General features: G+C 27.3%; 4 protein-coding genes across 4 annotated transcripts; 2 read left to right on the top strand and 2 right to left on the bottom strand.

The window, feature by feature from the left end:
- Positions 1-1511: 1511 nt before the first annotated feature.
- Positions 1512-8164, bottom strand: LOC103568595 (carboxylesterase 1C). Its single transcript, XM_008545525.1, has 4 exons — positions 7969-8164; positions 6576-6849; positions 3270-3379; positions 1512-2846 (listed from the first exon to the last, which is right to left on the bottom strand). Exons 1-4 carry the CDS (start codon positions 8128-8130, stop codon positions 1512-1514), a joined length of 1881 nt encoding a protein of 626 aa, XP_008543747.1. The 5' UTR covers positions 8131-8164.
- Positions 8165-12513: 4349 nt separating this feature from the next.
- LOC103568559 (serine protease nudel) lies at positions 12514-13823 on the top strand. Its single transcript, XM_008545481.2, has 4 exons — positions 12514-12592; positions 12770-13066; positions 13249-13412; positions 13499-13823. The coding sequence occupies exons 1-4, from the start codon at positions 12514-12516 to the stop codon at positions 13778-13780; spliced, it is 822 nt and encodes a 273-aa protein (XP_008543703.2). The 3' UTR covers positions 13781-13823.
- A 1323-nt stretch (positions 13824-15146) lies between these two features.
- On the top strand, positions 15147-21332 carry LOC103568560 (putative inactive tyrosine-protein kinase Wsck). Its single transcript, XM_008545482.3, has 3 exons — positions 15147-15739; positions 16364-18251; positions 18318-21332. Exons 1-3 carry the CDS (start codon positions 15567-15569, stop codon positions 18387-18389), a joined length of 2133 nt encoding a protein of 710 aa, XP_008543704.1. The 5' UTR covers positions 15147-15566; the 3' UTR covers positions 18390-21332.
- LOC103568561 (protein trapped in endoderm-1) lies at positions 21323-25654 on the bottom strand. The gene is made up of 4 exons (XM_008545483.3): positions 25508-25654; positions 23744-24773; positions 22304-22550; positions 21323-21980 (listed from the first exon to the last, which is right to left on the bottom strand). The coding sequence occupies exons 2-4, from the start codon at positions 23868-23870 to the stop codon at positions 21329-21331; spliced, it is 1026 nt and encodes a 341-aa protein (XP_008543705.1). The 5' UTR covers positions 23871-24773; positions 25508-25654; the 3' UTR covers positions 21323-21328.
- Between the last annotated feature and the right edge of the window lie 1497 nt (positions 25655-27151).

The raw sequence follows: 27151 nt of genomic DNA on the forward strand, positions 1-27151 counted from the left end.
TTTTAATTTTCTACATATGCATATTTTTTTTTTTTTTTTTTTTTTTTGTAATTTATCTGTTGAAAAATCTTAAAAATTGTTAACTGTCTGCTCACTTCAGGGTCATAAATATTTCGGAAATTTATATTTTTAAAAGAAATTTTATGCCAATGTGTTTGAAAAACTTGTTGGGCTTAACGCGTTGGAATAATTATAAATTGATTAGCATTTGATAGAGTATAGATTTCTGTGTATTTTAAATGCTGGTCGGTTTTTGATGATAATTAAAGATAATTTAATTGCTATTTTATTTTTATTTTTTGAGGTTAGTACTTTAATTTCTTGAATTAATTATCGCGCACACTTCCGGTACACCTGAGCGCTTAAATTATTAGAAACACCTTGGACAAGAAATTTATTTTTTATTTTTCTATGCGTAAATTTGACTGAAATTTAATTTTTTTATTTAAATATAATTAAGTTAAAAACCCCTATACCCGCTCGGTACCATTAGTCGCTCACTTTAATTGTTTAAAGCGTTTTTTTATAATTTTTATAAAAAAAAATTACAACTAAAAATATTATTATTGATAAATAATTATTTGTGAATCTAAATATATTAAAGTATCACGTATCAAATTATTTTATAATAGATTATAAATTTAAATTAAATGATTTTTCAAAATCGCGCAAAGCCGGGCATTTTTTACTTTAACGTTCATTCGTTAGATTAAATTTAGGTTATGTCAAATTTTTTAATAATTGTTATAACTATATCTTATTAAATATATTTTTAAAATTCATGAAATTTTATATTATGAAAGAATAAAGTAGTATAATTTATAAATTATTTGTCCAAATCAATAAACTTATCACAGTTTAATTGATATTATCTTTGAGCGACTATAGGGCCATGTGTTGATTGAGTAATGGTACATGACAACTTTTAGTGAGCGACTATGGATACACTCAAGGACCTTATTTAAAAAATTAATAATAATTAATTATCAATATTATTTTCCAAACTAAAATTTTATTCTAATACTCGAAACTTCAAAAAATAATTATAAAAAAAATATGGTTTTTCATTTTATTTATTAATTTATATTGAGTGATTTAATCTCACTCCGATGAAAAGTGAGCGGGTATAGGGGCTTTTACTTTATTACAAATTTCCGGCAAATATTTTTTTCTTTTCAGTTTGAACAAAAGTTTAAAAAAATTTTAAAAATTTATATTTTTTAAAATTAAAAATTTTTAATTAGATGTTGACTAACTTCAGTATCTTTTTCTTTTTCATCAAAAAAAAATTTACTGTACTATCTTTATCGCGAAATATTTATCGTATAAAACATTATTACTTCCACCATAAATTTTATTTAGAAATAAAGAAACTTTCCTAAAAATAATTAAAAAATTAACGAATCATCAAAAGCCCCTAAATTTTAGATGAATAAATAATTACGAATTGTTTTTAAAAAAATTAATTTTTCATTTATTATACATCTAATTAAAGTCTATATACACAATAATTAAAGATAAATCACCATAAAAGTACCAATTACAATAACATTATAATTAAGAGAATATTCCCATCGAAAATTTCTAGCTGCCGCACCAGAATTAGTGTTATTGCAGCAAAAATTAGTAGTCTCTTGAATTAAATTCGGGTAGTACTCATTCCAAAATGCCAAAATTCTATGATCGATAGCATTGACGTCGCTCTTACTGATAGTCCTATTAATAGTCAATATACCAGGTGACTGTTCATTGAAAGGATCCCACTGTACAATATCCAGCGAAGGGTTACCACTTCGTATAAATTTCCCCACCATCATCATCATAACGTCAGCCAAATTTTTATCACTACTACGCCAGAGTATTGAGCTTGCAAACATGTGAGGCAGTCCCCAGACAAATGGTAATTCAAACATATGAGGTACACCTGCCCATTCGGGGATATCACGGACCACCAGTTGTGTTATTGGTCTGTAGTCAAACCGATATACAAACGTATCTTTTTGCTTTGACACACGTGAGGCCAATAAAGTTAAACTAGCAGCGTAATTTTTTTCCGTCTGTAACGATAGATAACGATCTCTATAAACACTTGTATCATCTGTATGTGGGTACGGTTTATAAAAAAATATAACAGCGTCAGCGATCATGTGAGGTTTTGATTCACAAGTTGAACTGTTGTCGCTATTCAAACTGACAGACGCAAGTATTTCGTCTCTTATTAACGTATCAAATTTATTGAACGTCAATTTTCCCTCATCTTCTGGACTTTCTAGAGTTTCGATGTAAGCAAGTGATTGTTCATTACTCGTATAGCCTGTCATTAATGGAACCGCATTGAAATTACCCATTTCCAAAATATCACGCGGTGGCATTGGTAAAAATGGATCAGTTGAATTAGTAGTTGTGATGTCAATTATTGGACCCCATGTTTCAATGTCTGCTGTCTCTTTGAGTAGTACCGAAGCTTGGGCACGACGTAAACATTCCATTAAACGCGTGCGATTACGTATCACACATCCGAAACGTTCTCCAACTTGATCAGCTATTGGTGCTTCTAATTCTGGTGTTCGTACGGTACTTATTGGATCACCGCTCATTACTATTGCTTTGGAAAATTTACCTTTACTTAAAGGACTTAGGATATGTAAGCCCACGCTTATTGCTCCGGCATTGTGACCGGCTATCACAACATTATCACGCGAGCCATTGAAGTGTTGGATGTTCTGTTGGACCCAATCTAATGCTGCTACTTGGTCCAACATTCCGTAGTTTCCTGGTGCTTCCGCTGTGGTCGTTGTAAAAAATCCGAAGATGTTTAAACGGTACGCTACTGTCACCACGAGAATCTGTTGGTAAATGATACAAATATAAGTACGTTTTTTTTTATTACTGTAAAAAATTAGCAGAGTGAATGCGGAGCGAAATTCATCCCAAGGGAAGTTTATTTCGAAATTTAAAATCTTCAGAGTGAATGCAGATTTAAATAAAATTCAGATCTCCGGATTCACTCAAAATTTTTTACAATGCAAAGACATTTTTTTATGCATGCAGTGGCCTTGAACTACACATTGATTTTTATATTATTTTACCTGTCTAAAAATATATATCTTAAATCGCGGGCTATATTGTTACAGTAGGATTTATTTATATGATAAAAATAATTTAAGGTAATTGTGTCATGAAATAATTACGGCATCTTAGATTGTAAAGATATTTTGAATTAATTGTTTTAAGATTTTAATTAATTATTGTGTGATTATAATTCTGACCTTTTGCTTGTTGACAAAAACTGTTGCGTCCCACATGGCCGGAGTACCGGTGTTAAAATCACCACCGTGGAACCATACCATTACTGGCCAACCTTCTGTTGGTGCTGTGTCTGTATTAATATTAATATTAATATTATTTTTTTTTATTTAGGACGAGTATTAATCAATAGGTAAATATTAACATTCGTTTTAATAATTCTGGGGTGGAAAAAAAATTTATTTTTATTTTTCTGATATTAAAAAAATTATAAATCATTGAAATTAATTATGGTCTGTTTTTTTTTTTTTTAATAATTGTGTTACATTATTTTTACTACTGATAAAATCTGACATTTTCATCAATAAAATTACTCAAAGAAAATAAACATTTTTATAAAAACTTTTTTTTTTTTTTTTTTTTTTTTTACGCTGTAACAGTGAAAAATTGTAAGAAATAAATTTAAAAAAATATAATTTACCATTTGAAAACTAGTTTTTTTATAATTGAAAAATATTTGTTGGTTTATTGTTAAAGCTTCCGGAAAAAAATCTAGAAAATTTTATTGCACTCGTTATTTTTTATGTTTTTAACACAGTACACACATTCGCTTCACTGGGCGTCGATTTAATTTTGAAAAATATTTTTTTTACTTCAGATATTTAAATTTGCAATCAAAAGTTATTGCAAAAAAATTAAATTTCTGGCTGAACTAGTACACATATGACGAAAATGTATATGAATGATTTTGTAGCTAATTAAATTCTCTTCAAAAATCATCTCATAACATTTTTCTGTAACTCTAATTTTTACGAAGTAATTACAACTTGAAGTAAGAAACTAAATTAATTCATATTTGCTTTTAATTAATTGATCCCTTTATTTTTTCTATAACTTTGAAACTATCAGAAGTACGGCAATAAGTTTTTAAATCTTTTTTATAGCAAATTAAATTTCCTACAATTTTTGTCTGAAACTTTTTTTTCTAAAGTCGATAGTTTCACTACAAATTTATATTTAAAATAAATTCAGATTTTCTTACTTTAATTTTTTTGTGTTAGCATTTAGTAGATATCAAAAGATAATAATAATCATAATGAAAAATATGAATTAATAATTATAAATACTCTAAAACCTTGTCTACGTAATTTTACATCAAATGCTGGGTATCAAATCTATGTTTCATAGTTCAAAAAGTAAAAGTTTTAGTTTTATAATTAAAAGATTATTATTTTATTTAAATAATTAAAGCTCCATGTTCATTTAAAATTTAATAAATAATTCAATGGAAGACCTAAAAAAATTATTAGCCTTTTTCCCCTTATTCAATCAATCAAATTAAAAAAAAAATAATGCCTCAATTTTATTTGAATTTATCAGTCAATCTCTTGATAACTTATTCAATAAAATATAAATATTCAAAACCTCCATACGTCCTTAATAAAAAAAGTAAACATACATACATATTTAATAAACACATGATGAATAATTCGTCGCATCTTATAAAACTCAAACAACATATAAAATATTATCCCAGGCAGCACCCTTGACAACTTGTAACTCGTCGCCTTCACAAGTGATTACATATTCCTCAGGCTATAAAGCCTTTATCAGTATATCAATTCAATCAACACCGTCAATCGATCCGGAAACTTTTCACGCCGCTAATTTCCTCATTCTAATATTTATCTTCCACGCAACATATGTATACATCACCCCCATTATTATTTTTCTAGCTACCAAATAATTTCAATAATTACGTCCTTGAACTCATTTTTAAATTAATATCACACATCACATTTATATTTATCAATAATGCGCAATCTAATCTACCATCTCACCACTGGCGGGTGTTTATATGCTGCAAGATCTCAACATTATTTATACTTTGTCGAGTTTCCTCTAGGCAATCACGTGCAGCTAATTTATCTTACTCTCGGTAGACTTTAAAAGGGTGCGGCAAATGATCTACCCGAGTGAATCATCCCAATAAAAAAGTTAAGTAAACGTAAGTAACCAAAGTGAGTGAAGCTCACCTGGATCAAGGGGTGCCTTAGGCATCACACAATCCTACAAACATAAATATCTATATATATACATATATATACAAATGTAATGGAATAGAAGACCAAAAGCTTCGTGACCCGAGTCAGTCGTATCTCGACATCTTTTGCTACTAGCCCTAAAAGATCGCGTGCCACTGGCTGCACCAGTTATACTCTGTTACTTCCATTCTATTCAGCTATCGACCTAGCCCTCTATACAACTTTTAACCCCCTTTACTCCTCTTTTAAGGGTTACAAACATCAATTACTTGCCAAATTGCGTACAATACTTTTTTTTATATTTTCCTATTTGTTTTGTCAAATTTTTATCATTTTATCCAATTCCTAAATTTATATATTTATAAATAAATTATATATTTATCAATCAGAACTTCTGATTCATATATATATGTATATATATTTTTTGTTGTAATTATTAAGTTTACTAAAATAAAAGATCTTATTTATCTTAATCAATCTCTTACTGAGGTCGACGCAAACTTTTTCTCATTATACTTATATATATGTATATGCATATATATATATATATATATTTTAAAACATGAATGTATGTTATTAACGACAATTTTCATGGGTGCAGATAAAACACACTAATGTAAGTTAACTTCCTTTGCGTGCACTCTATTATCCTAAATAAAAAAAATTTTCCACTTTTTTTTTACAGAACATAAAAAAAAAGTTTCCAATAATTATTTTTATTTAAAATTATAATTTTTTCGCGGTATTTTAAACTTTGGAATAATTAACCGAGATTAAGATCGTCCGTGGAATGAATTGAATAAAATTGTCAGAGCATTTAAATGTAAGGAATTACAATCTTAATATTGTCATTAGCATCATAAATGACTAGAATATTTTCCTTGCAATTAATTCTGCAATCAGTGTTTATTTAGCAGGTTTGAATGTCTTAAATGCTATAGAAGAGAATTTAGAATTCAGAATGTAAGTTAATGTATAATGTTTGATATTTATGTGTGATAAGATTTTCAAGTGTCGTATGAACAATATAAAGCTCGTGTGACATGACGACACGCGTATATGCTTTTGTATATGAATAAAGAACGCGGGGGATTTTATTACGTTTTGGGTCGAGATCACGCGAGCTTTTGTTCCTTATTATGCACCAGTCTCATGATTTAAGATTATTTTCTTGAAGTCATCCTTAAATTTTATGAAAAATTTCATAAATTATTTATGGCCATGAACTTGGGCCGATAATATTTAATAGTTGGTACTTTTTAAAAATAAAATTACTAAACTTACCGTCAGGAATGTAAATATTTAAATAAAGACAATCTTCACTATAACCCGGATTCTCCCAATCAGAAGGCAACAATTTTCTGTACAGCATCTCATGATGTTTAATTAACTTTAAATTTTGATGACAAGACGGCGCGAATTGAGTGGCATTGCGGGGATTACTCCATGAGACAATTGGATCGGTGACTGGTGGCGCGAAACGTTTTTTACCAATTGGTGGCTGGGCATACGGTATCCCCAAAAACGCTGTTACTTTTTGCGGGCGAGCAAGAGGAATCTGCATTAGGTAAAATTTCCATTTGAACCTGGCTATTCTATAATACATGGAAAAAAGAGCAGTTGAAAAATTGAACTCATATCTGTATTTATTACAGTTTCGTATAGTAGTAAAGCACTGCGACTCTGAAACTGTAAAAATTACATTTTTATCCCGGCATAACAAATATTACAGTTTCAAACTCGATATTGTCCAGCTCTCTATAGTAAACAGATTTTATAATTTTAAATTTTATTCTAAAATTAGTTAAAATTACATTTTTGATCGTTAATATTACTATTCTGTATAGTAGTGTTCTTCTTAAGGTATAGAATTTAAAAGTTACAGTGTGAGCTGTGATTTTTCTCGAATAATTCATCATTCTCGACAATTGATAACTCACAGTGTAATTTTTATGTTATCAATAAATAAGAGGTATTATTTCAGAAATCAAAAAATACATAACCGATAAATCTTAATTTTTACAGTTTCACCTATCAACTTTTAATTTTTAAATGAAGCAAGAATTCAAAAGAAAAAGTAAATAATGCTTCAAAGATTTATTTAACTAAATTACATTTTAAACTGTAAAATTTTCTGCTTAAAATTGTATTAATTTTATTACTATAACAAATTATAAAATTACAGTTTAAGTTTTAATGTTTAAAGATTTTTTCCCGAAGGCCTGTTTTCACTGTGGAAACTGTAATTTTTCAACTGCTCTTTTTTTCGAATTTAACTTATTGTTTATCATTTTAATTATATAGACACAAAATAATACTAATTTATATCTATTATATTAAATGAAAAATAAATGGTATATATTTAATAATTTATTAAAAATATTATGAAATAGCCGGGTAATACAATATACATATATACACTGTAAAAATTGGGAGTGATTAAGGATTTTATCTCAATCTAAATTCACTCCGTCATGAAGTTCTGGAGTTTCTCAAAAAAATTCTCCGCATACGGAGTCAATAGGGAGTTTTTTTTCAGCGGAGTGGAATACCTACTCCAAGGAGATGAAATAAATAAACAGTCATCCGCTCCGGATTTAATCCAGGTTCACTTCGCAATTTTTTTAGTGTATATTTTTTAGTAATAATTTATAAAAATATTAATTTTATTGTTTACCTCCTTTCCAATCAAAGTTCCCTGTCCAGGAATATTAACTGTTGGTGGTGACTTAGTACTCGTTTGCCGTGCATTAGTTTTCTGTGAATTAGTCAAAGTAATTCCGGTAAGAAACAATAATTCATGAAGAAACAACATTACGACCAACGTGGAGCAATACATCTTGCTGACTGATTTTAACGTCGCCGAGGTATGATCGTACAGGGGTACCGCGAACCTTCTGCTGGCTCTTGCGTGACTTCAACGACGCCCAAGACCTCATCCAGGTGGAGGAGGTTCAGGTTGAGACTTGCGCCTTATAGACATTCGTCTTATGGTTTGTTTCTTTCTCTCCATATTTTTATTTTTTTATTTATCAAATAAAAATAAATAAATGAATTAATGTTATACATTAGTAGTATTTATTCCACATACATATATTATTTAAACGTGTCGCCTTATCATAATCTTTGAGAATGTGTTACAATTTGTTGCATTACGAATAATTCATTTTTTTTAAATGCTAAGTATTTATGCTTGGCCAGAATTTAAATATTATTTAATTGTTTTATAATTTATTTGTGGTGTGGATTTAAATATTATTTACCAGGGTGGGGAAATACAAAACGAGGTAATTATTTGAAACCCGCAGCAATTTACGTATGACTGATTGTATGTGTTATAATTATTATTACTGTGACCTCTTGATAACTGACCTGAATTAATTACATCTAATTAATTATTTTTTTTTTTTACATGATACTTTTATGAATGATAATTTATGTATATGTGTACTTTTTTTTTTTTAATTTATTATTTTTATTTTTATCTTTTAAAATTTATTTGGTTATAATTGTAAAATTCAATTAATAAAACGGTAAATTTTTTATCAAATTACGATTAAAAATTATTTAATAATTATCATTTTTTTAAAATATTTTTTATATATTTAAGTTACTTAAGGGGAAAAAGGGGTCTAAAATACAAAAAAAGAGGATATTTTCGTGATTTTTTTTTTCAGAGTACCTTTTTTATTAAAATTTTTAAAATTTGAGACATTATCAAGCAATATTCCAAGAATATTTTGCTAAATTTTGATAAAAAAATTTTGAAAAATGTGCCAGTGGTAGTGGGGAGAGACGAGTCACCTCAAAAATAAAAGTCTCGATGCCGTAGGCAGGATAACTCATGACTGCCTCATCTGAAATAAAAAAACCAAAAAGATTTCTTTAGTACATAAATTTATCTTGGTTTTGAACGAAGGAATAAACAAAATATTCATTTTTGAATTTTTACTAAAGGTGCAATGAAAAAACTCGGATTTTTGCCAAAAGTTTCTCCTTTTGTTTATTGAAAAAATAAGTAGTTATGGGAATAAAAAATTCTGGGATCAGATCTAAGACAAACTTATGTACTAAAGAAATCTTTTTGGTTTCTTTATTTCAGATGAGGCAGTCATGAGTTATCCTGCGTGGCATTGAGACTTTTTCCTGAGGTGACTCGTCTCTCCCCACTATCACTGGCTTATTTTTCAATATTTCTTAATGAAAATTTAGCAAAATCTTCTTGAGATGTTGCTTAATATTGTCTCAAATTTTAAGAATTTTAATAAAGAAAGTACTCTGAAAAGAAAATCACAAAAATAGGCTCTTTTTTTTATATCTCAGATCCCTTTTCCCTCTTAATAGAAGCCTTGAAAAATTTTTACGTTGTAGAAGTAATTTTAAAAACTAGATAATTATTTTTTTTTAAGAGCATTAAAAAAATTTCAATTAAAATTTTTAAAAAATTTGGTGATTATTCACAAGTGTTGAGACGGAAATTTCAATGACAAATTGGTTAAAAATCATGTTATTGAAATTTTAATTTGTAAAAAAACATATTGTAATTTATTTTTCTAAATTGTCATATTTTTTTCATTAATCCGCCGTAAAATAGAACATTTAAAAAAATACCATCCAGAAACATTGATTTTCCGATTTTCTATATTCAAAAATATGATTGATCCCAGTAGTAAATAATTACCAAAAATCTATTTAAAGAATTAGTAAAAAAATCATTTTGACAATAGCTTAAAATTTTTGAATTCATAAAATTGTCATTATTATTCAAGGATAGACTAATATATAAAAAATAATAATATTTTAAATTAATTGAAAACCTTGAAATGAAAGTGAAAAGGAATAAGAAATTATTCAAAAATTACCAATAAGTGATAAGATCTTCATGCCACTCATGAATCATGATTTTAAGTAGAGTGACCTTGAATATTATTCCAAACGATCGTTACTTTATTCTTCCACCCTATACTCTTTTCATATAAAAGTAATTCAGCTAAATTTAACGACATAATTGCTCTTGTCTATACCTTTACCACGTGGATACTTTAGATCGATGCCAAAATATTTCTTTTTTTACGGTAAACTAAATACATATCGGCGCCAAAAACACAAACGGACTCTAAACAATTAGTCTGTAAAGTTTAAGGTTTAATTAGCTCCTAATGTATCCGGTGATTTTAAACTTTTTTAGTTTAAGGTTTCGGTAATGTAAGTGAAGTACGTGGTTTTAAGTTTGAGGGAAAATCGCAAACGATTAGGTCATTAGACACGTCGTCGACTCACTTAGCTAAGAGATTGAATATAAAGATACAATCTGAGTGTTTGTTGGAGGTCGCAAGTTTCACTTCTCATTAAGATTATTATTGTCGAACCATTTGTTTCACGTGGCTTGACATTATCAAACAACTATATACTTCCATATATTATTTTCTATATATGTGATTTTTATCACTATGTATATTGCTTTTATTTAGGTGCTGCTAAAAAAACTCTATAGACAGATTTATTTATATACTTTTAAACTGGGGCATGGAAATAAATAGTCGAATGCTATAAATGATGAAAGTTTAAAATATTTTGGTCGATTGTAGCAATAATTTTAAAAAAATTTTGTATAATTTTGTCATGGAAAAAATTTCATTTTAATTTAATGAAATTATTATTTTTATTAAAATCAACTCGAAATTTTATGTACGTTTTAAGTCATAATGGAAAGTTATTCATGGCCTATATTAGAAAGTAAAAATATATCAGAAATATTGTTTAGATAAAATTTATATGGCTCAACTCAAAACAAAAATTTTTTCTTTTAATTTTTGGCATAGACTGTCCTAATTTTCTCTATATTTTCTAAGAAGATAATTTTTGAAAAATTGTAAAAGTTTGGTTTACTATTTCTGGCCTCTAAAAGTATCAGAAGTATTGTTTAGATAAATTGTATGACACAAGTAAAAAAAAAGAAACCAATTTTTTGACATAGACCGACAAACCGCAACTTTCTATGATACTGAAGTTAGCCGACGTCTAATAATTTTTGGATTTTTTTTAAACAATAAATTATAAAAAAAAAATTGCAGCTGTAGTTTTTTAAATTTTCTACGTGTGCATTTTTTTATTTTTGATTTTTTTGTAATTGATTTGTTGAAAAAAAAATCAGAAAATTGTTAATTGTCTTCTAACTTCAGAATCATGATTTTTATGTATTTTCTTGGAGACGATATTGACTAGAATTGATTGCTGGTATGACAAAAACTATTTCTAGTTTTCAGGATGTCAAAAATATTCTTTAGATCTATATTATATAGTGCAAGTCAAAAAAAAAACCAGATACATGAACACGTCCGATTTTTCTATGTACTTTCTCGAAAAGCTGTATTGACACTCACATTCAAACATTCTGTCGTCACTTTGAAAATTGCCAGAACAGTTTTCTAGAATTTCAAAATGTCATAATTGAATGCAAACTTAATTTTCAAAATTTCGACTGAAAACGAAAATTTGTCAGTTATTTAAAATTTGAAATTTTTTTAGAGGGAAGTAAAAAAGCCTATTACATATTTCTAACAAATAAATGTAATTTATAATATTATAACGCCAAATTAAAATTTAAATTGATAAAATAAAAGCTTTTCATTAAATTTTTCGTTATTAAACTTTTTTAAAAAAATAAACAAATAATTATTATCTAAATAATAATAAATCATGAAATTTATTGCTTAATAAAAACTGAAGACTCAATAATTAAATACAAACATAAATATATGTTTATTACTTTAGCAAACGTAAAATTGATTTATTAAGTCTTAACATTAAAAATACCATCTATTAGCTTATTCAAAGAATATATAAATTTCTATATTTATTATTATTCAAATTATGTGCATTTAATTTAATTTATTTTCTATTACAAACTTTCAACAATAAAATAAATAATTCAAATTTTAAATTTGTAAGGTGATAAAAATATTAGTTATCACTATTATTATTTTTTTACAATATATAACATTACAACATACACTAAGAATTCAATGAAATAGTATATATATTATTCAATAATAATAATACTTTTACATTCATGCTTGACTAACTAATTTAATGTCTTCAAGTTTGCTAAAGAATTTAAAGGAATCTATGATCGTCATTAGTTTGCTTTACGCTCTTGAAGAAAGTGCTTCTTACCGTTCAAGTCACAAAAAAACATATTATATATAAATATAAAGCAAATATGTATAAGTTTAAAATAAATAATTATACATTGGTTATATTTATAACATTTTTTTGTGGATTAAATTCATTACGAATCGGTAAGATAATTTTAAATTAACACTGAAAAAAACTAGGAGTTAATTCGGAGTGATTATGAATTTTATTTCAATCTAAATTTACTCCGTCACCGGAGTTTTTAAAAAAATCACTCCGCATACAGTTTAAAAATCTTTGTTAATAATTTATGAGAAATAATTTATATATTTTTTTTTTAGACATGACGTATATGGGAAGAGTACAAAAAAATTTATCTGATCATAATTTATATAAAACTCACGTGTCATCTGGACTTAAATCGATGCCGAATCCTGAATTAAATTGCAAAGAAAATTTTGTCAAGTGTTCGAATGAAAGTCATTGTATTCCGAAATTTCTATGGTGCAATGGTAAAATTGATTGTGCAGATGCAAGTGATGAAGAAATGTGCTCATGTCTTGATAAAATAGATGAGGAAAAAATTTGCGATGGTTCATTTGATTGTTTCAATGGCGAAGATGAACTTAATTGTTTCGGTAATTATTTTTTAGATATATTTGATAGAAATTTGAATATTAAAATGATAAATAAAAGAATTTATTTTTTATTTTTTTAAATTTAAAGAAGCAAGTAAATTTTTTAGTGTAAATAAAAAAAATGATAGATGGAAATCGTTTTAAAGTTTTGTATTAAAATGTATTCATATTTTCTACATCAGGATGCGGCAATAATTCTTTCAGTTGTCTAGACTGGACCAGACGTGATCCTAAGGGAACTTGTGTATCCTTATCACGAAGATGTGATGGAATAAGTCAGTGCCCAAATAAAAAAGACGAGTTAGATTGCAGTATTCTCACACAATCTTATATCAACGAGGATCCTGTATAAATTTTTATTATTGTTATTTTTAAAATTACCATATTTATATCCCTAAATTATATATTTTATTTATTTTTCGTGTTTACCAGATAAATAGTTCATATGATAATGGATATTTTTTAAAAAACTGGAAGGGCAAATGGTATCCAGTTTGTCCAACAACTCTAGCCTGGGCATCTGACGCCTGTTTCAAAGGAACTGGAATCCACGCGATCGAACCACCAACAATTACAGTTGATATGAAAAAACAAAGACTTAATCTTGGTCCGTATATCGCAATGGAGCCATCGGGGGAGATTAAATTACTCGAAGATTGTTTTGCTGAACTGGCATTCGTTTTATGTCCGACACATGGAGATCTAAATAAATAATACCATTCAATTCTGTATCTTTTATCAAATTTATTATTATATATTTTATTTATTAACATATACTTACTAATCTATATTTATAAGAGAAAAAAGAAAATTTTTGTCTCCGTTATATCTCTGTAATAAAACCAATTAAACTGATTAGATTTCGTATCACTGGAAAGGTTTCAATTTTAATTTGCGCCTTTCATGGTTTCAACTCTTTTTATACGATCGTTAATTCAGTATGCTAACTTTTCTGAATAGTTATAAATATATTTCAACTCCGCACAAAAAAATCATCAGTTTTTTTTATCAATTAAAAATAACACCCTCGGATAAACTTCAAAAATTTTATCTGCTTGTTTTTGTATTTTTCAGTTGTTGATATATTTTAGAAAAAAAAAATTACAAGAGAATTAGAGGATAGTAATAAAAAAATTTTAGTGTGTTGATTTTTTTTAAAGTATTCTATGATTATACAATTATTAAAAACAATCAGTTTGTGGAATGGATGAAAATTTTTCGCATTAAATTATAATAATAATAATAAAAATTATAAAATATTTCTGAGTAAATGATTCGATAAACAATTAAATTTATATCATATTAATCAAATTTAGTGATTGGCAGTTACACTATAAAAAATTTGCGGAGTGAACACAAACATTTATTTATTTGATCTCCTCAGAATGAAACTTACTCCGAAAAAGAGTTTCTTTTGATATTAAAACTCCGGCGGAGTGAAAATCATTTTTAAAAGGAGATTATTTAAATATTTAAACTCTGAATCAAAGTGCATGCGGATTTAAATGAAATCCAAATTCCTCTGCTGAAAAACTAACTCGGAATTTAGTCCATATGCGGAGTGAATTTTTTTAAAATTCGGATATAAATAACATCCGTAATTACTCCCAATTTTTCACAGTGTATATAGAGCCTCCAGGATAGTAATTAATATTAAATTATTAAACTATTTGCAAATTAATTTATCTAACTATTCTAATTGATTTTTTTTCTAAAAATATCACGACTAAATACTATGAGTGTAAGTGTAGCAGACATACGACGAATTTTTAATTACATATAAAAAAAATTAAATAATTAAAACAATAAAATTAAAAAAAATTGCATGTACTGAATTTTAAATTGTCTAAATATGTATTTTTTTATTTTTATTCTATAAACATTGAAATTTATTATTTCAGAATTTTAAAAATTGTCATATGTTCGTTAACTTTACTATCCTCTAAATATTATTTTTATTATTTATACTAAAATAAATTTTTTACAATTCAAATTATTACCGCTTTTTTGCAGTCTCAGGCCGTGCTGCCTCTAGCGCGAAAATTAAAAACTTCTTATTTCAAAATGGCGTTGCCCGCGTACGTGAGTGAAACACTTGTATGTTTATATAAATAAACAACAAAAAAAACCGCACCCACATTGCATGTATTCGTACTCGCATGTTCAACAGTAATTACAAAAAAGCTTCATCTTTTATCATTATCCACCGCATCTACAAAAGCATAAAAAAAATTTTTTTCATCTAAATAATACTCCAAAGAATGAATACAAAAGACTTGAAGACATTAAAGGATCACCAATGCGCTTGACATCTATCAAAGAACTTGGTATCATGGCAACTGATCAACTCTGACATCATATCACCATTGAGTCACTTGTATTGTTCACCTGTTAAGAATGCCCAGTGACCGTACCTGCAATTTTAAATTAAAGTGACTCGTTTACTTTTTTATTAATCAATTTTTATTTATTTACTAACTGAAGATTAAATTTAAAAAAAATGTTTATTTACTTGTTGATTACTGGTCTCTGCTGTTTTATTGACTTAACATTTGCTGGCGAATATATCGGATGTTTCAAAAGCCCTCAAGAGTCCGATGAACCTCTGGTGGTATTATCAAGTCCACATCCTCCAGAGGTTTGTATCAAAGAATGCCGCAGTCGTTATTACAAGTAAGTTTAAAAAAAAAGTATTTTATACAAAAAGTCGAAAAATTTTTTAAAAATTAGAATATGGATGCGTTGTATGGAATCCCATTTATAACAATCAGATTGAAAAATTAGAATCTGTTCAAAGAAAATTTTTAAGTCATCAAATACCGCAATAGCAGGAAGGGAATCCTGTTGGACAGGCATCAAGCCTATGAGTATACGAGACTCTTCCCTAGTTGATAGGAGAAAATATCTAACATTGTACTGTGGGTTTAATATTATTAATGCCTCAGAGCTGCTTGGTATGTTGGGTTTTTCTGTGCCAAATATAAACTTGAGATCTAATAAAATAATGTAAATTCCGTTAGTAAGATCACGTTTTTCGATACGTGCTCTATAATACAGAATTTTAAAAATTATCAATGAAGATGTTACAGAAGTAGATTTTTTTGGAGCATCATCGGACAGATGCAAAAAGAAGGCTAGAAGGGCTCTTTTAAACTGATAATTCTGGGCTTGGTTTTTGTTATTATAGTTATAGTTATGTTGATGATTAATTATTCACACTTTATATTATAATTTTTTTATCATTCTTATGTATAATTGCCGAGAGGCGTTTATTAATAAATAAATATTAAATTATAGGTTCGCAGGCTTAATGAAAGGTCAGCAGTGCTACTGCATGAGTGTTTACGGTCGCAATGGACCATCAAGTGGCTGTACCACTCCTTGTCTTGGTGATGAAAAATTATTATGTGGTTCTCACGATTCCATAAGTGTCTACAGCACTGGCCAAAAAGTTTCAAGTCCGCCAAGGGGACTCAGAGTAATAGACAACAAGTCGACATCACTTGACATCATATGGCAACCACCAGATATTACCAATGGCAACATAACGTCTTACATTATTCGTGCAATAGCACTTGAAACTCATGCATACTATCCACTTCAGCCTATGCAATTACAAATACAAGGTGAATCATCTGACAGCACAACTCTAACTAGTTTGCAGCCTGGTACTAAATATAATATATCTATAACAGCAGTAAATGCTGATGGTGAAAGCCAGCCAAATTATTTGACAGACTGGACTTTGATCAGTTCACCAGAAAAACCAGATAGACCTAAAATAATAAAACGAGATGATAATCAAATTTTTATTGAATTAACTGAGGGTAGAAGTCAGTATGGGCCTTTGAGTTCTTATCAAATAATTGTCGTCCATCCTGGGACTATTCCACCAGAACAAACTGATATTATTTACCCAAATTATCAGAAAGCAATACAAGATGGTATTCCATTTTATGTGACTGGTGAATTTGAAGCCGGTGAGTTTGATAAGTATCAACAATTTGTAATTGGCAATGGTAAAAAAATTGGGAGTTATTATAATGCACCGCTGGAAAAACCTTTCGATAGACCACAGATTGGAGTTGTATTGATTTCTCGTGTGCGTAATCAAATAAAATATAGTTATTCTGATCTTGCAGGTCATGCATTAGAATTCAATGCCGGTTTAAATGGACTAGCGATTGGTCTTTATGTCGCTATCGCGCTGCTGAGTATTTTATTAATCGTTTCTGTTACTGGTTACTTTATTTTAAGAAAACGTCATGAGCAAATTCGCATGACCAAGCTACCGGAGCAACAAGAGCTGACTCTACAGGGTCCGATGTACGAGGTAGATAATATGGCTTACATACCGGAAGATATTCCAGAACGTCCAAATCATTATCAGGATTTAAAGTCAAAAGTATGGAGTATTCCGAAAAATTTTTTGACCATAGAGCCGACAGTTGTACGCCGCGGAAGGTTTGGTAACATCCACATGGGAACTGTTCAAGATAAGGATGGCAATTCTTCGAGAGCTTTGATCCACTCGATAGCTGACAAAAATTTACGGGCTTCTGATAAACGTCACATGCTGAGGGATCTTGATGTCTGCATAAAAGCCGGAAAGATGAATTACCTGGCAAGCTTTGTTGGAAATTGTGAGACACCTGATGTACTTTATGTTGTTCAAGAAGCACCGGCTCAAAATTTAAAGCTGAGATTACTTGCCGCTAGATCGGGTGATGTTTTTCCATATGAATTTATTCTCACAATCGGGTCATCGATTGCCACTGGATTAAATTATCTTGATGCGCATAAAATAATTCATTCACATTTGTGTGCACGAAGTATTGGACTCACTGATGACCTGGTACCAAAGATCATGGGGTTCGGTATCGGTAAACATGCTCTAGAAGATTTAAAACTTGCGCGCTGGACTGCGCCTGAAAGATTCGGTCATAAGAAACACAATCCTGCGGTCGTCTGGTCTTTTGCTGTCGTCGTTTGGGAGATGATGAGCATGGGCGGTACTCCGTACCATGACTTGGAGGACGAGAGTGACGTCGAAGAAGCTGTTGTTGAAAAAAATACCCGACTACCTCAGCTACGCGATATGCCTGATCCTCTCTACGAAGTTTTGTTGTCCTGCTGGAATGATAATCCTGACGAGCGTCCGACTTTTGATGAACTCAGTCGATTGGTGAATATTTTAGACTCTTAATTTTATGATTAATTATTAAATTTTAATTGAAAACTTTTTTTACAGAATACATTGAGCATTTGTCCCATCACTGCCATTACGGAGCCTTATTTACCAGAACTGGAATTAAATAACTAAGCAAATCCTAGTGTTTCCATTGTGACTTAAAATTTTTATGAACAAAAGAACAATTCTGCATTTATATATATACATATATATTTATATTATATTACACAACTCGTTTTTATAAGGTCGTAAACTTTAATGCATAGTTACCGTTTACAAAAGCGATTGACGCAATTTTTATTATTTTTATATATATTTTTCAGCTACTTACGTATCATAAATACGTACAGCTCAACTTTCCGTCCAGATTTTACTTAATTTTTTTTTTTATACTAGTTTTACTTATTTTTGTTATTTTTTAATTAATGATATTATAGATTAGATCTGATTTTAAAGATTAGTTTTATAATTTTTTACTTTTTTTTTTTTTTTTTTTATCAATTGAGGATATTCTCAGACAGTGCCCCCACTTTTTGAAAATATTCAATGACCTTGAAGTGTCATAAAAGTATTAAAATGTTATTAATTAATTTCAAAAAAATTAAAATATTAATTGAAAAAAGGACAACGTAGTTACAATTTTGCTAAGATATAGATTTAAAGAAAAAATACTCATAGTTGTTATAAATTAGGAGCTAAGTGAAAGCCCTTATACCCTCTCAGTACCGTTAATCGCTTACTTTAACTGTTTGATGTGTTTTTTATAATTTTTATAAAAAAAAATTACAACTAAAAATGTTATTATTGATAAATAATTTTTTGTGAATTTAAATATAGAAAATATGATGTATCGAATTGTTTTGTATTAGACTATAAATTTAAATTAAATGACTGTTTTCAGAATCGCGCTTAGCCGGGCGTTTTTACTTTAACGTTCATTCGTTAGATTAAATTTAGGTTACGTCAAATTTTTTTAATAATTGTTATAACTATATCTTATTAAATACATTTTTAAAATTCATGAAATTTTGTATTATGCAAGAATAAAGTAGTATAATTTATAAATTATTTTCCAAATCAATAAACTTATCATAGTTTAATTGATATTGTCTTTGAGCAACTATGGGCCATGTGTTGATCGAGTAATGGTACATGACAACTTTTAGTGAGCGACTATGAGTACACTCACGGACCTTATTTAAAAAATTAATAATAATTAATTATCAACATTATTTTTCAAACTAAAATTTTATTCTAATACTTAAAACTACAAAAAATAACTATAAAATGAAAATATGGTTTTTTATTTTATTTAATCATATATATTGAGTGATTTAATCTGACTCTAATAAAAAGTGAGCGGATATAAGGGCTTTTACCTGAATTGAAAAAAAATTTTCAACGAAAACATCAAAAATATGTATTTTTGCATTTTATAAGTTGAATTTACTCATAGAAAATCAAACTTTCACAAATTTATAAATTCATATCCTTAAATACGCTGAAAAGAAGATTATTTAAAAAAAAAAAAATTGATCGCATAATTTTTCGATTTTTTATTGCCAAAATTAAGTGGAGCCGTGATTGTAAACAATTATAATTTTAATACGGTCATTACAATTTAAAGTCATTTTATATTTTTAAAAAATGGGGGTGGGGTGAATGGGTTTGAGAGTGACCTTAAAAATCGATCAAGATTTATTACTGAGTTTATTTTATTTAGATACTTTGCTTTAACCACCGGATTTAAAAAAGCTTAAACATAAATCTAGGCATCCACCAAAGTACAAATAAAATTAAATTAGTATATAAATTAAAATAACAATCTCGCCTGATGCTTTAGATCAAATAAATTTATATAAAAATTCAAAAGTTATAGTAATGAGGATTTATTAATTATTAACAAATAAATATTTTAAATAAAATTATTATTTTTATTTTATCAATATATAATACATAATAAATATCACATTAATTTATATTAATTAAATATTTAATTTAAATCGTTAGTACTTAAAATAATAATAATAACTATTCAAAAGACTTATATCATAAGTGATATATATTTTTAAATTTATACAGTTTAATAAAAAAATAATATTATAATTAGTGAGTATAGTACTTAATGCTTAATTATAAATATAAACCAAACAGAACAAACATTTATAAAAAAATTTTTGTTTTAAATTTATTCCGGTTAATCGGATATTTAAAAAAACAGATAAAGTAATTTTTGTAACTTTTGTAATTAAATTATTGAACGTGATATATATTTTGAAATCACTTGTTAAAAAGCTTATGGGCATTTCATGTCCAATCGGACGTTTAAACAATTTTATTTTTTTCATTTTTTGTTATTTTGTAGACCCATCAAAAAACTTTTCTTGGTAAATTTTGATATTTTCAATGACCCTTTCAAAAATTTTTTTGGTTTTTTATCATAACTTCGTTCATAATGGTCAAAATAAAAAATTTTTATGACTATTTATCATTTTTCTAATTCTTCTAAGTAGTTTTTACAATTTTTTACTGTAAACAGGTGTTTGAAAATAATAATTAGTCGTTAAGTCTGTTTATAACCAGTGGTGAAAAAACATCTGTCTACATTGAAAAATTATAAAAACTACTTCAAAGAATTAGAAAAATAACAAATAGTGACTAAATTTGGTATTCATAATAATTAATAGAGAAAACAATATTTTTTAAATTTTCAAAAATTTAAAATATCATGAACTTTGAAAAAAAAAATTAAAAACTTAAAAATCACATAGAATCATTTTCGAAAGACTTGTTCATATTTTTTTCTACAAAGTACATAAAAAAATAAAATTTACAAAAAAACCTTTAATTTAGACCATTATCAAAAAAGTTATGATCAAAAACAAAAAAAAAGAATTCTTTGAATGGTTCATTGAAAGAATCTTAAAATTTACCAGGAAGATTTTTTTTATGGGTGCTACAAAATATCAAAACAATAAATAAAAAATAGCATTTTTCATCTGTCATATTTAGCATGAAATGCCCCATATATATGTATATAAAATAATAAAAATAAAGAGATGTATAAAAATTTAAGTTATTTGATGTGATGAAACTTTACTTGAATGGGAACCCGTGGGTTTTACGGGTACATTACTTTTGCTGTTGGTAATTGGGCACAGTACCTGCCTGTAAGCTTCTCTGTATAGTTTATTAGTGCCGGCATAAATAAAAGGATTGATAACAGAAGATGCCCATGCCAGTATTGAAGCAACCACATGTATAATTGGAATTTTGACCTTGTCGTCGATGACGTTGACCAGCATGAGTGGCAAAAAACATAGCAAAAAACATAAAAATATGGTGAGCATAAGTTTTGTTACTCGAGAATCTTCACGTCTTTGAAATCCAGTGTTACGTCTCATCCCGCCGTTAACCATATGTGCTTCTAAATTTTTACGACTTTGTCTTACTTTCCAGTAAATACAGAGGTAAGATACAATTATTACAACACAGGGTATCACAAATCCTATGACAAACAGCATTTTTTTAGGACTCTTGCCGTTTTTACGCAGTATTGTGCATGAAAATGTCTTATGATCAAGTCCAAGTTTCCCCCAAATTCCAGTTAGCGGTGGAAGAAGTAGCGAAAAACTAATTACCCATATCGCTATCAACATTATTGTTATTCCTCGATTCGTATAAAGTCTCGCATAAATATCAGACTTTGATATCAAAACGTATCTGTAATTTATAAATAAAAAATTAAATTTATTAGAATTAAAAATAATTGAAATTGTTTTTAAATTTCTCAGGACTGCAGATTTATTATAGACTTTATTAATTGCTTTCATATGTGCGTGACCCTCGCTATAAAAAGCAGTACGAAAAGAGAACTGATGACTCATTAAAAACTATTCAGAGTTTAAGTGTCTCCATACTTATTTATTAATTATTTTAATTATTAATTAAACAAGCCAGTAGGTTAATTATCAATTAATATATATGTAAGTATATATATATATTTATGTTAATTAATTAATTATAATTTTTAATAGATTACGAACCTGTTGACAGTTATGGCGACCATACTCAGCAAAGATACAGCAACATTGCCGTAAAAAAATAACGGAAATATTTGACAAAGTGTTTCGCCGAGTACCCATGCCTCATTTAAATATCTGCTTGCTGTTAATGGTAAGTTTACAGCGGAAAATATTAAATCTGATATACTTAGACTTATAACAAATGCTGTTGTTGCATGTCTTCGTAGTCTTGTGTATTTTAATAGTGCTATTACTGTTACTAAATTACCTGAAATTTTAAAAAGGAAATCAATTAATGATTAATCATACATTTTTAGTGTGATATTAAATTATTACGTAAATCAGCTCTTCATAAATCTATATTTATTTATTTAGAATAATTTAAGATTTAAATTCTTTTAAAAATTAGTACCTAACTTTATGGGTAATTTTTACTCAAAAATTTTTTTCGTGCAGAGAAAAAGGATTTCTTAGCACAAAAAATTTTTACTCGCCCCAAGAAAATTTTCACTTGTCCTACGGAATTTTTAATTCTACTTTTTGTGCCAAAAACTATTTTTTTTTCTGTGTAACTTTTAAAAATTAATTTCAAACGGCATTCATTTGGTGATATAATTTTGTGCATATATTTGAATTTATATGAACGATTTTTATTTTTATTGAAAATTCATTTTTTAATTTTTTGTTTGTTTAAAAAAAAAAAACTAGGAAATTTGAAATTTGTAGACTTTTTTAAAGCTCTGATTTGAATTTTTTTAGTTTACACGAAAATAAAAATAAAATTAAAAAGTATCAAATATTTTTTATACAAGAATGACATTTGATTACCATATGGTGCTTTTATTACAAGACTTGAATATAAAATTAAATTTTATAGTAATTAATTAAAGTAATTGTTATTAATTAAAGTAATAATCAAATTACAACTTAATAAATGGTCCTTTAAATAATAATAATTAATTTAAACCAAAAAAAAAAAGTTGTTGAGATTTTTGAGTGAATGATGACTCATAAAACGAATGCTATAAAATATAATTGTCCATGTCATATTTTTTATTCTTTAATTCATATATATATATATCATTGTCTATCTTAATTGACGTAATTATGATGGCACCAAGTTAAAAGGTGACGAACGTGACGTAGAAAAAAAGTGTAATTTAAACTCCAACCCTAGTGTAACATTTGCTCAAATTAAATTAGTTAACTTTTTTTTTTTTTTACAAGTTATAATGAACTTAATAAACATGTCATTATGACTTGCCGGCTCTAGTTGTAATTAACAAAAAAAAAAAAAAAGTAAAAAAAAAAAAAAACATGAAATTAAATACCGAAATAAGAAGACAAGCGTTTGAAATATCATACTCATATTTATATTTATATTTAATAGTTAAATATTTTTAAATACAAAAAAGATTGATTGCTGGGTAAATGATCTATTGTATTGAATGTTAGTCATACCAAGAACGCCAATGATGCTAAATAGTATCGCGCAAACAGCCGCAGTAATTGTCACGGCTCGTGGATAAGCTTGTTGATATCCATGATCGTGATCCTGGATCATTCTCAAGTCTGTAGTCACGTTCATCTTGATAATCCTTTTAGTATTTACTCTCTATCTCTTCTTTAAAACTACTTCCTCTCGTACAATTTTTATTTTAAACTCACGAACGAACACGTGTAGTAGTTTAATCACTTGTACAAACTCCCGCACATTTTCCCTGTTTATTTATTATTATTTTTTTTTTTTCGAGTCTCCGGTCTTTTTAAATTAAACTACTGTCAATCATTAACTTGCGACTACTGACTGGCATACAGAAATAAATAATTAATATAGTCTATATAATTATTTAAATATAATTTTATAAATCCGATTAAAATAATTCGTACGTGCTTTAAAACTCAATAAAATAAATTTCAAAAATACTTATTGACGCACTTTATAGAGTTTAATCTCACAAACACTTTATACTAATCGATTGCCAGCGGATTTATTTTGAATGCAGTTTTTTTTTTTATATAAATATATAGGAGTATATGCACGTGTGGAGATACGAGTGCTGGCGAGTAGAAAGACCGCGGGTTGAATAAAACTTTGAATCGCGGGCCGCGGACTGGATTTAATTGCACGCGGGCTTGTGCTTCTGTTTCGTCTTCGTTCTTTATAATAAAACTTGTTACTTGTTAGTATTACTGACGATCTGTTCCCTTACATATTACATTTACTGATATATATAGATATAGATATATGTGCGCACTACTAGAGTTGGTCCACGAGTAAGCAGCGTCGAGAGCTAAATAAGAATTTTCTTATCTCTTCTCCAACACTGTACTCAAATTAGCTTCTGTTATGACTTTCCTTTTTCCTTCTCTTGCTTCTTCGTCGTCATCATCATCTTCCTCGTGGTTTATTTGAAATACCCATTGCTTTATAGTTTTTCGTGGTGAAATAGTTTTCTGTTACCGCATTTTTTTTATTGGTCACTGTGTCCTGCAAAAAAAATCAGTTACAAATCTACTTAACCACTTCCGGTTAATATTTTTCTTAATTAATTACTTTATTGTAAAAATAAATATTTATCATCCTTTAATAATTTTATTCTTTAGTATTTTTTAAAATTCATTATTAATTAATATTATTTGAATTTTTTTTAATTATTAAAACATTTAATTGTTAAACAATAAATGAATAAAAAAAAAATAAAACATTCAGTAATTTTAATATTAATTAATTAAGGAAAAACAAAATAATAATAATAAATAATAAATTCTATAAAAATTTTTAATTGAAAATTAATTTAATACTTCATTATTCATAAAAAATTTTTTAATAAGTAAAATCACAAAATTTAATTTATAAATGAAATTAAAAAAAAATCAAAATTTTAAATATTATCGAAATTAATTAATCAAGAAAAAAAAATATTTCTTAAAATTTATTATATACAAATTTTTAATTGATAATTAATTTAACAATTCATTATTCATACAAAACTTTTTAAAAAGAAAAATTACAAAAGAAATTAAAAAAAAACGCTTAAGTATTTTTACAACTAATTTTATGCAAAAATAAATGAAAATTATGTTTAAATAATTAATATGAAATTTTTTAATTAATTATTATATTACAACAAATTTTTTTTGAAATAAAACTCAAATATTTTTAAAATTAGTTCAAAGTAAAAATTAACAAACTAATAAATAACATAAAAGTTTATTATTTACATTTGTCTATATGTAAATTGACAAACAATATTCACAAATAAACAAGTCCGAACACGTTTTTACTACTGACTTATCTACTTGTTGCGCGTTGAACGCATGGAACTAAACTAAACCGTAATCGTAATGTCAACCCAAACCCAAACTGGAGCCGTGCGTCATATCATAACAAGATACTGAAGACCAATAAGAATATTAAGTAAAGGTGAGCGGGCACATGGTCTCGCTTTGTGATTGGTAAGCCGGGTGGTAGCATATTCTCCAACAAACTATATAAGTACATACATCCATCGGTGTGCACATATGTAACATACAACAGGGAATACCAGCTGCAAACTTCCCTAAAAATCATCCCTCATTCTTTTGTACTTCCCAAAGACGACAAACAATCGGTGTATACATGCGTCTCATGCAATATTTCCCATTGCGTGTTAAAAACCAAGTAGTTATATACATTTTACTCATTCATTTAATATTTTAAATGTAAAGGCACCATGGGGAACCCCTACCAAAGGGATTATTACATACTTTTTACCTTTTGACCTTTATGACCCTTCCTGTTACTTAAAATTTGTACGTTAAAAAATATTAATTGCGTGAGAATATTTAACACAAGTCATCAAATTTTTTAAAACTTATTTGAATTTTAAATCTACTGGAGTACTAGATCCTAAAGATGACTAAACTCTTGTTTGTTTACACAAATCATTATCTATGACAATATATATTTCTTTTGGTATTTAAAACTTTTCAAAGTATATTAATCTTTATTTTTTTTATTTTTTCTTAAAAAAATATTTTATTTTATCTTTTTCTATATTTGCTCTTGTATTTTAAAATGGAAAATACATAAACAAGATATTAGAAAAAAATGTGCTAATAAATTATCATTTTACCCATGATTGTTACTTTTTTACAAATTATTGCTAATATATAATTGATAATATTTATATTTAAATAACATGAAAAAAAAAATAATCTCATTTTATTAATGGATTTTATTATAAAAATCATGTATTAATTTAAAACGGAAGATAAAATATAATTATTGTAACAATAAAACAATGAAAGATGTTTATTTATCTTGACAGTTAATTTTTTACTGGTTAAATTGATAATTAATTATCACCGGACTTTACAACATTATTTTATAATATTGATTTGCAATTAACAAGATGAACAATGAACTTTAATATTACGTCCTTCCATAAATACTTATGTCAATATTCATAAATATCGATTTATTTGTATAATTTAAGAAATTAAAGCATAATTTTCAATGAAATTACAGTGTAACTATTTAACAATATATATTATATTGTATATATATAAATATTCTATGTAATTAATTAGAATATTGCGTTGGATTTTAATCCGAAAAATTAAATAAATACAGCAGCAGATTTGTTTTTTTTAAACTGTAATTACACAGAAAAAAAAAATTTCTTGGCAGAAGAAAAATTTTTTATTATGAATTTGAAACAAATGTTGTTGTGGGGCAAGAAAAATTTTTCTTGGAACGAGAAATTTGGTATCGCTCTGGTAAACTTTTTTTTGGCCCAGAAAAGTTTTTTTCGTCTGAAGAAAATTTTTTTTTTCGCTTTATGATGCGAAAAATTTCTTGGATCAAGTAAAAATTTTCTCCGG

The sequence above is a fragment of the Microplitis demolitor genome, chromosome 3 (genome assembly GCF_026212275.2).
Source record: "Microplitis demolitor isolate Queensland-Clemson2020A chromosome 3, iyMicDemo2.1a, whole genome shotgun sequence".
Lineage (NCBI taxonomy): Eukaryota > Metazoa > Arthropoda > Insecta > Hymenoptera > Braconidae > Microplitis > Microplitis demolitor.

What these genes read in the sequence shown, in the direction of transcription:
- LOC103568595 (XM_008545525.1), bottom strand. Translation starts at nt 8,130, where the DNA reads ATGTATTGCTCCACGTTGGTCGTAATGTTGTTTCTTCATGAATTATTG. An exon ending in GAACTTTGATTGGAAAGGAG is followed by an intron (nt 6,850 to 7,968) that starts GTAAACAATAAA and finishes TACCTAATGCAG; the next exon opens with ATTCCTCTTGCTCGCCCGCA. An exon ending in TTTTTGTCAACAAGCAAAAG is followed by an intron (nt 2,847 to 3,269) that starts GTCAGAATTATA and finishes ATTTACCAACAG; the next exon opens with ATTCTCGTGGTGACAGTAGC.
- LOC103568559 (XM_008545481.2), top strand. Translation starts at nt 12,514, where the DNA reads ATGTATAAGTTTAAAATAAATAATTATACATTGGTTATATTTATAACA. An exon ending in ATTAAATTCATTACGAATCG is followed by an intron (nt 12,593 to 12,769) that starts GTAAGATAATTT and finishes TTTTTTTTTTAG; the next exon opens with ACATGACGTATATGGGAAGA. An exon ending in CTTATATCAACGAGGATCCT is followed by an intron (nt 13,413 to 13,498) that starts GTATAAATTTTT and finishes CGTGTTTACCAG; the next exon opens with ATAAATAGTTCATATGATAA.
- LOC103568560 (XM_008545482.3), top strand. Translation starts at nt 15,567, where the DNA reads ATGTTTATTTACTTGTTGATTACTGGTCTCTGCTGTTTTATTGACTTA. An exon ending in TGCCGCAGTCGTTATTACAA is followed by an intron (nt 15,740 to 16,363) that starts GTAAGTTTAAAA and finishes ATTAAATTATAG; the next exon opens with GTTCGCAGGCTTAATGAAAG. An exon ending in TTGATGAACTCAGTCGATTG is followed by an intron (nt 18,252 to 18,317) that starts GTGAATATTTTA and finishes CTTTTTTTACAG; the next exon opens with AATACATTGAGCATTTGTCC.
- LOC103568561 (XM_008545483.3), bottom strand. Translation starts at nt 23,870, where the DNA reads ATGAACGTGACTACAGACTTGAGAATGATCCAGGATCACGATCATGGA. An exon ending in TAGCATCATTGGCGTTCTTG is followed by an intron (nt 22,551 to 23,743) that starts GTATGACTAACA and finishes TTAAAATTTCAG; the next exon opens with GTAATTTAGTAACAGTAATA. An exon ending in GTCGCCATAACTGTCAACAG is followed by an intron (nt 21,981 to 22,303) that starts GTTCGTAATCTA and finishes TATAAATTACAG; the next exon opens with ATACGTTTTGATATCAAAGT.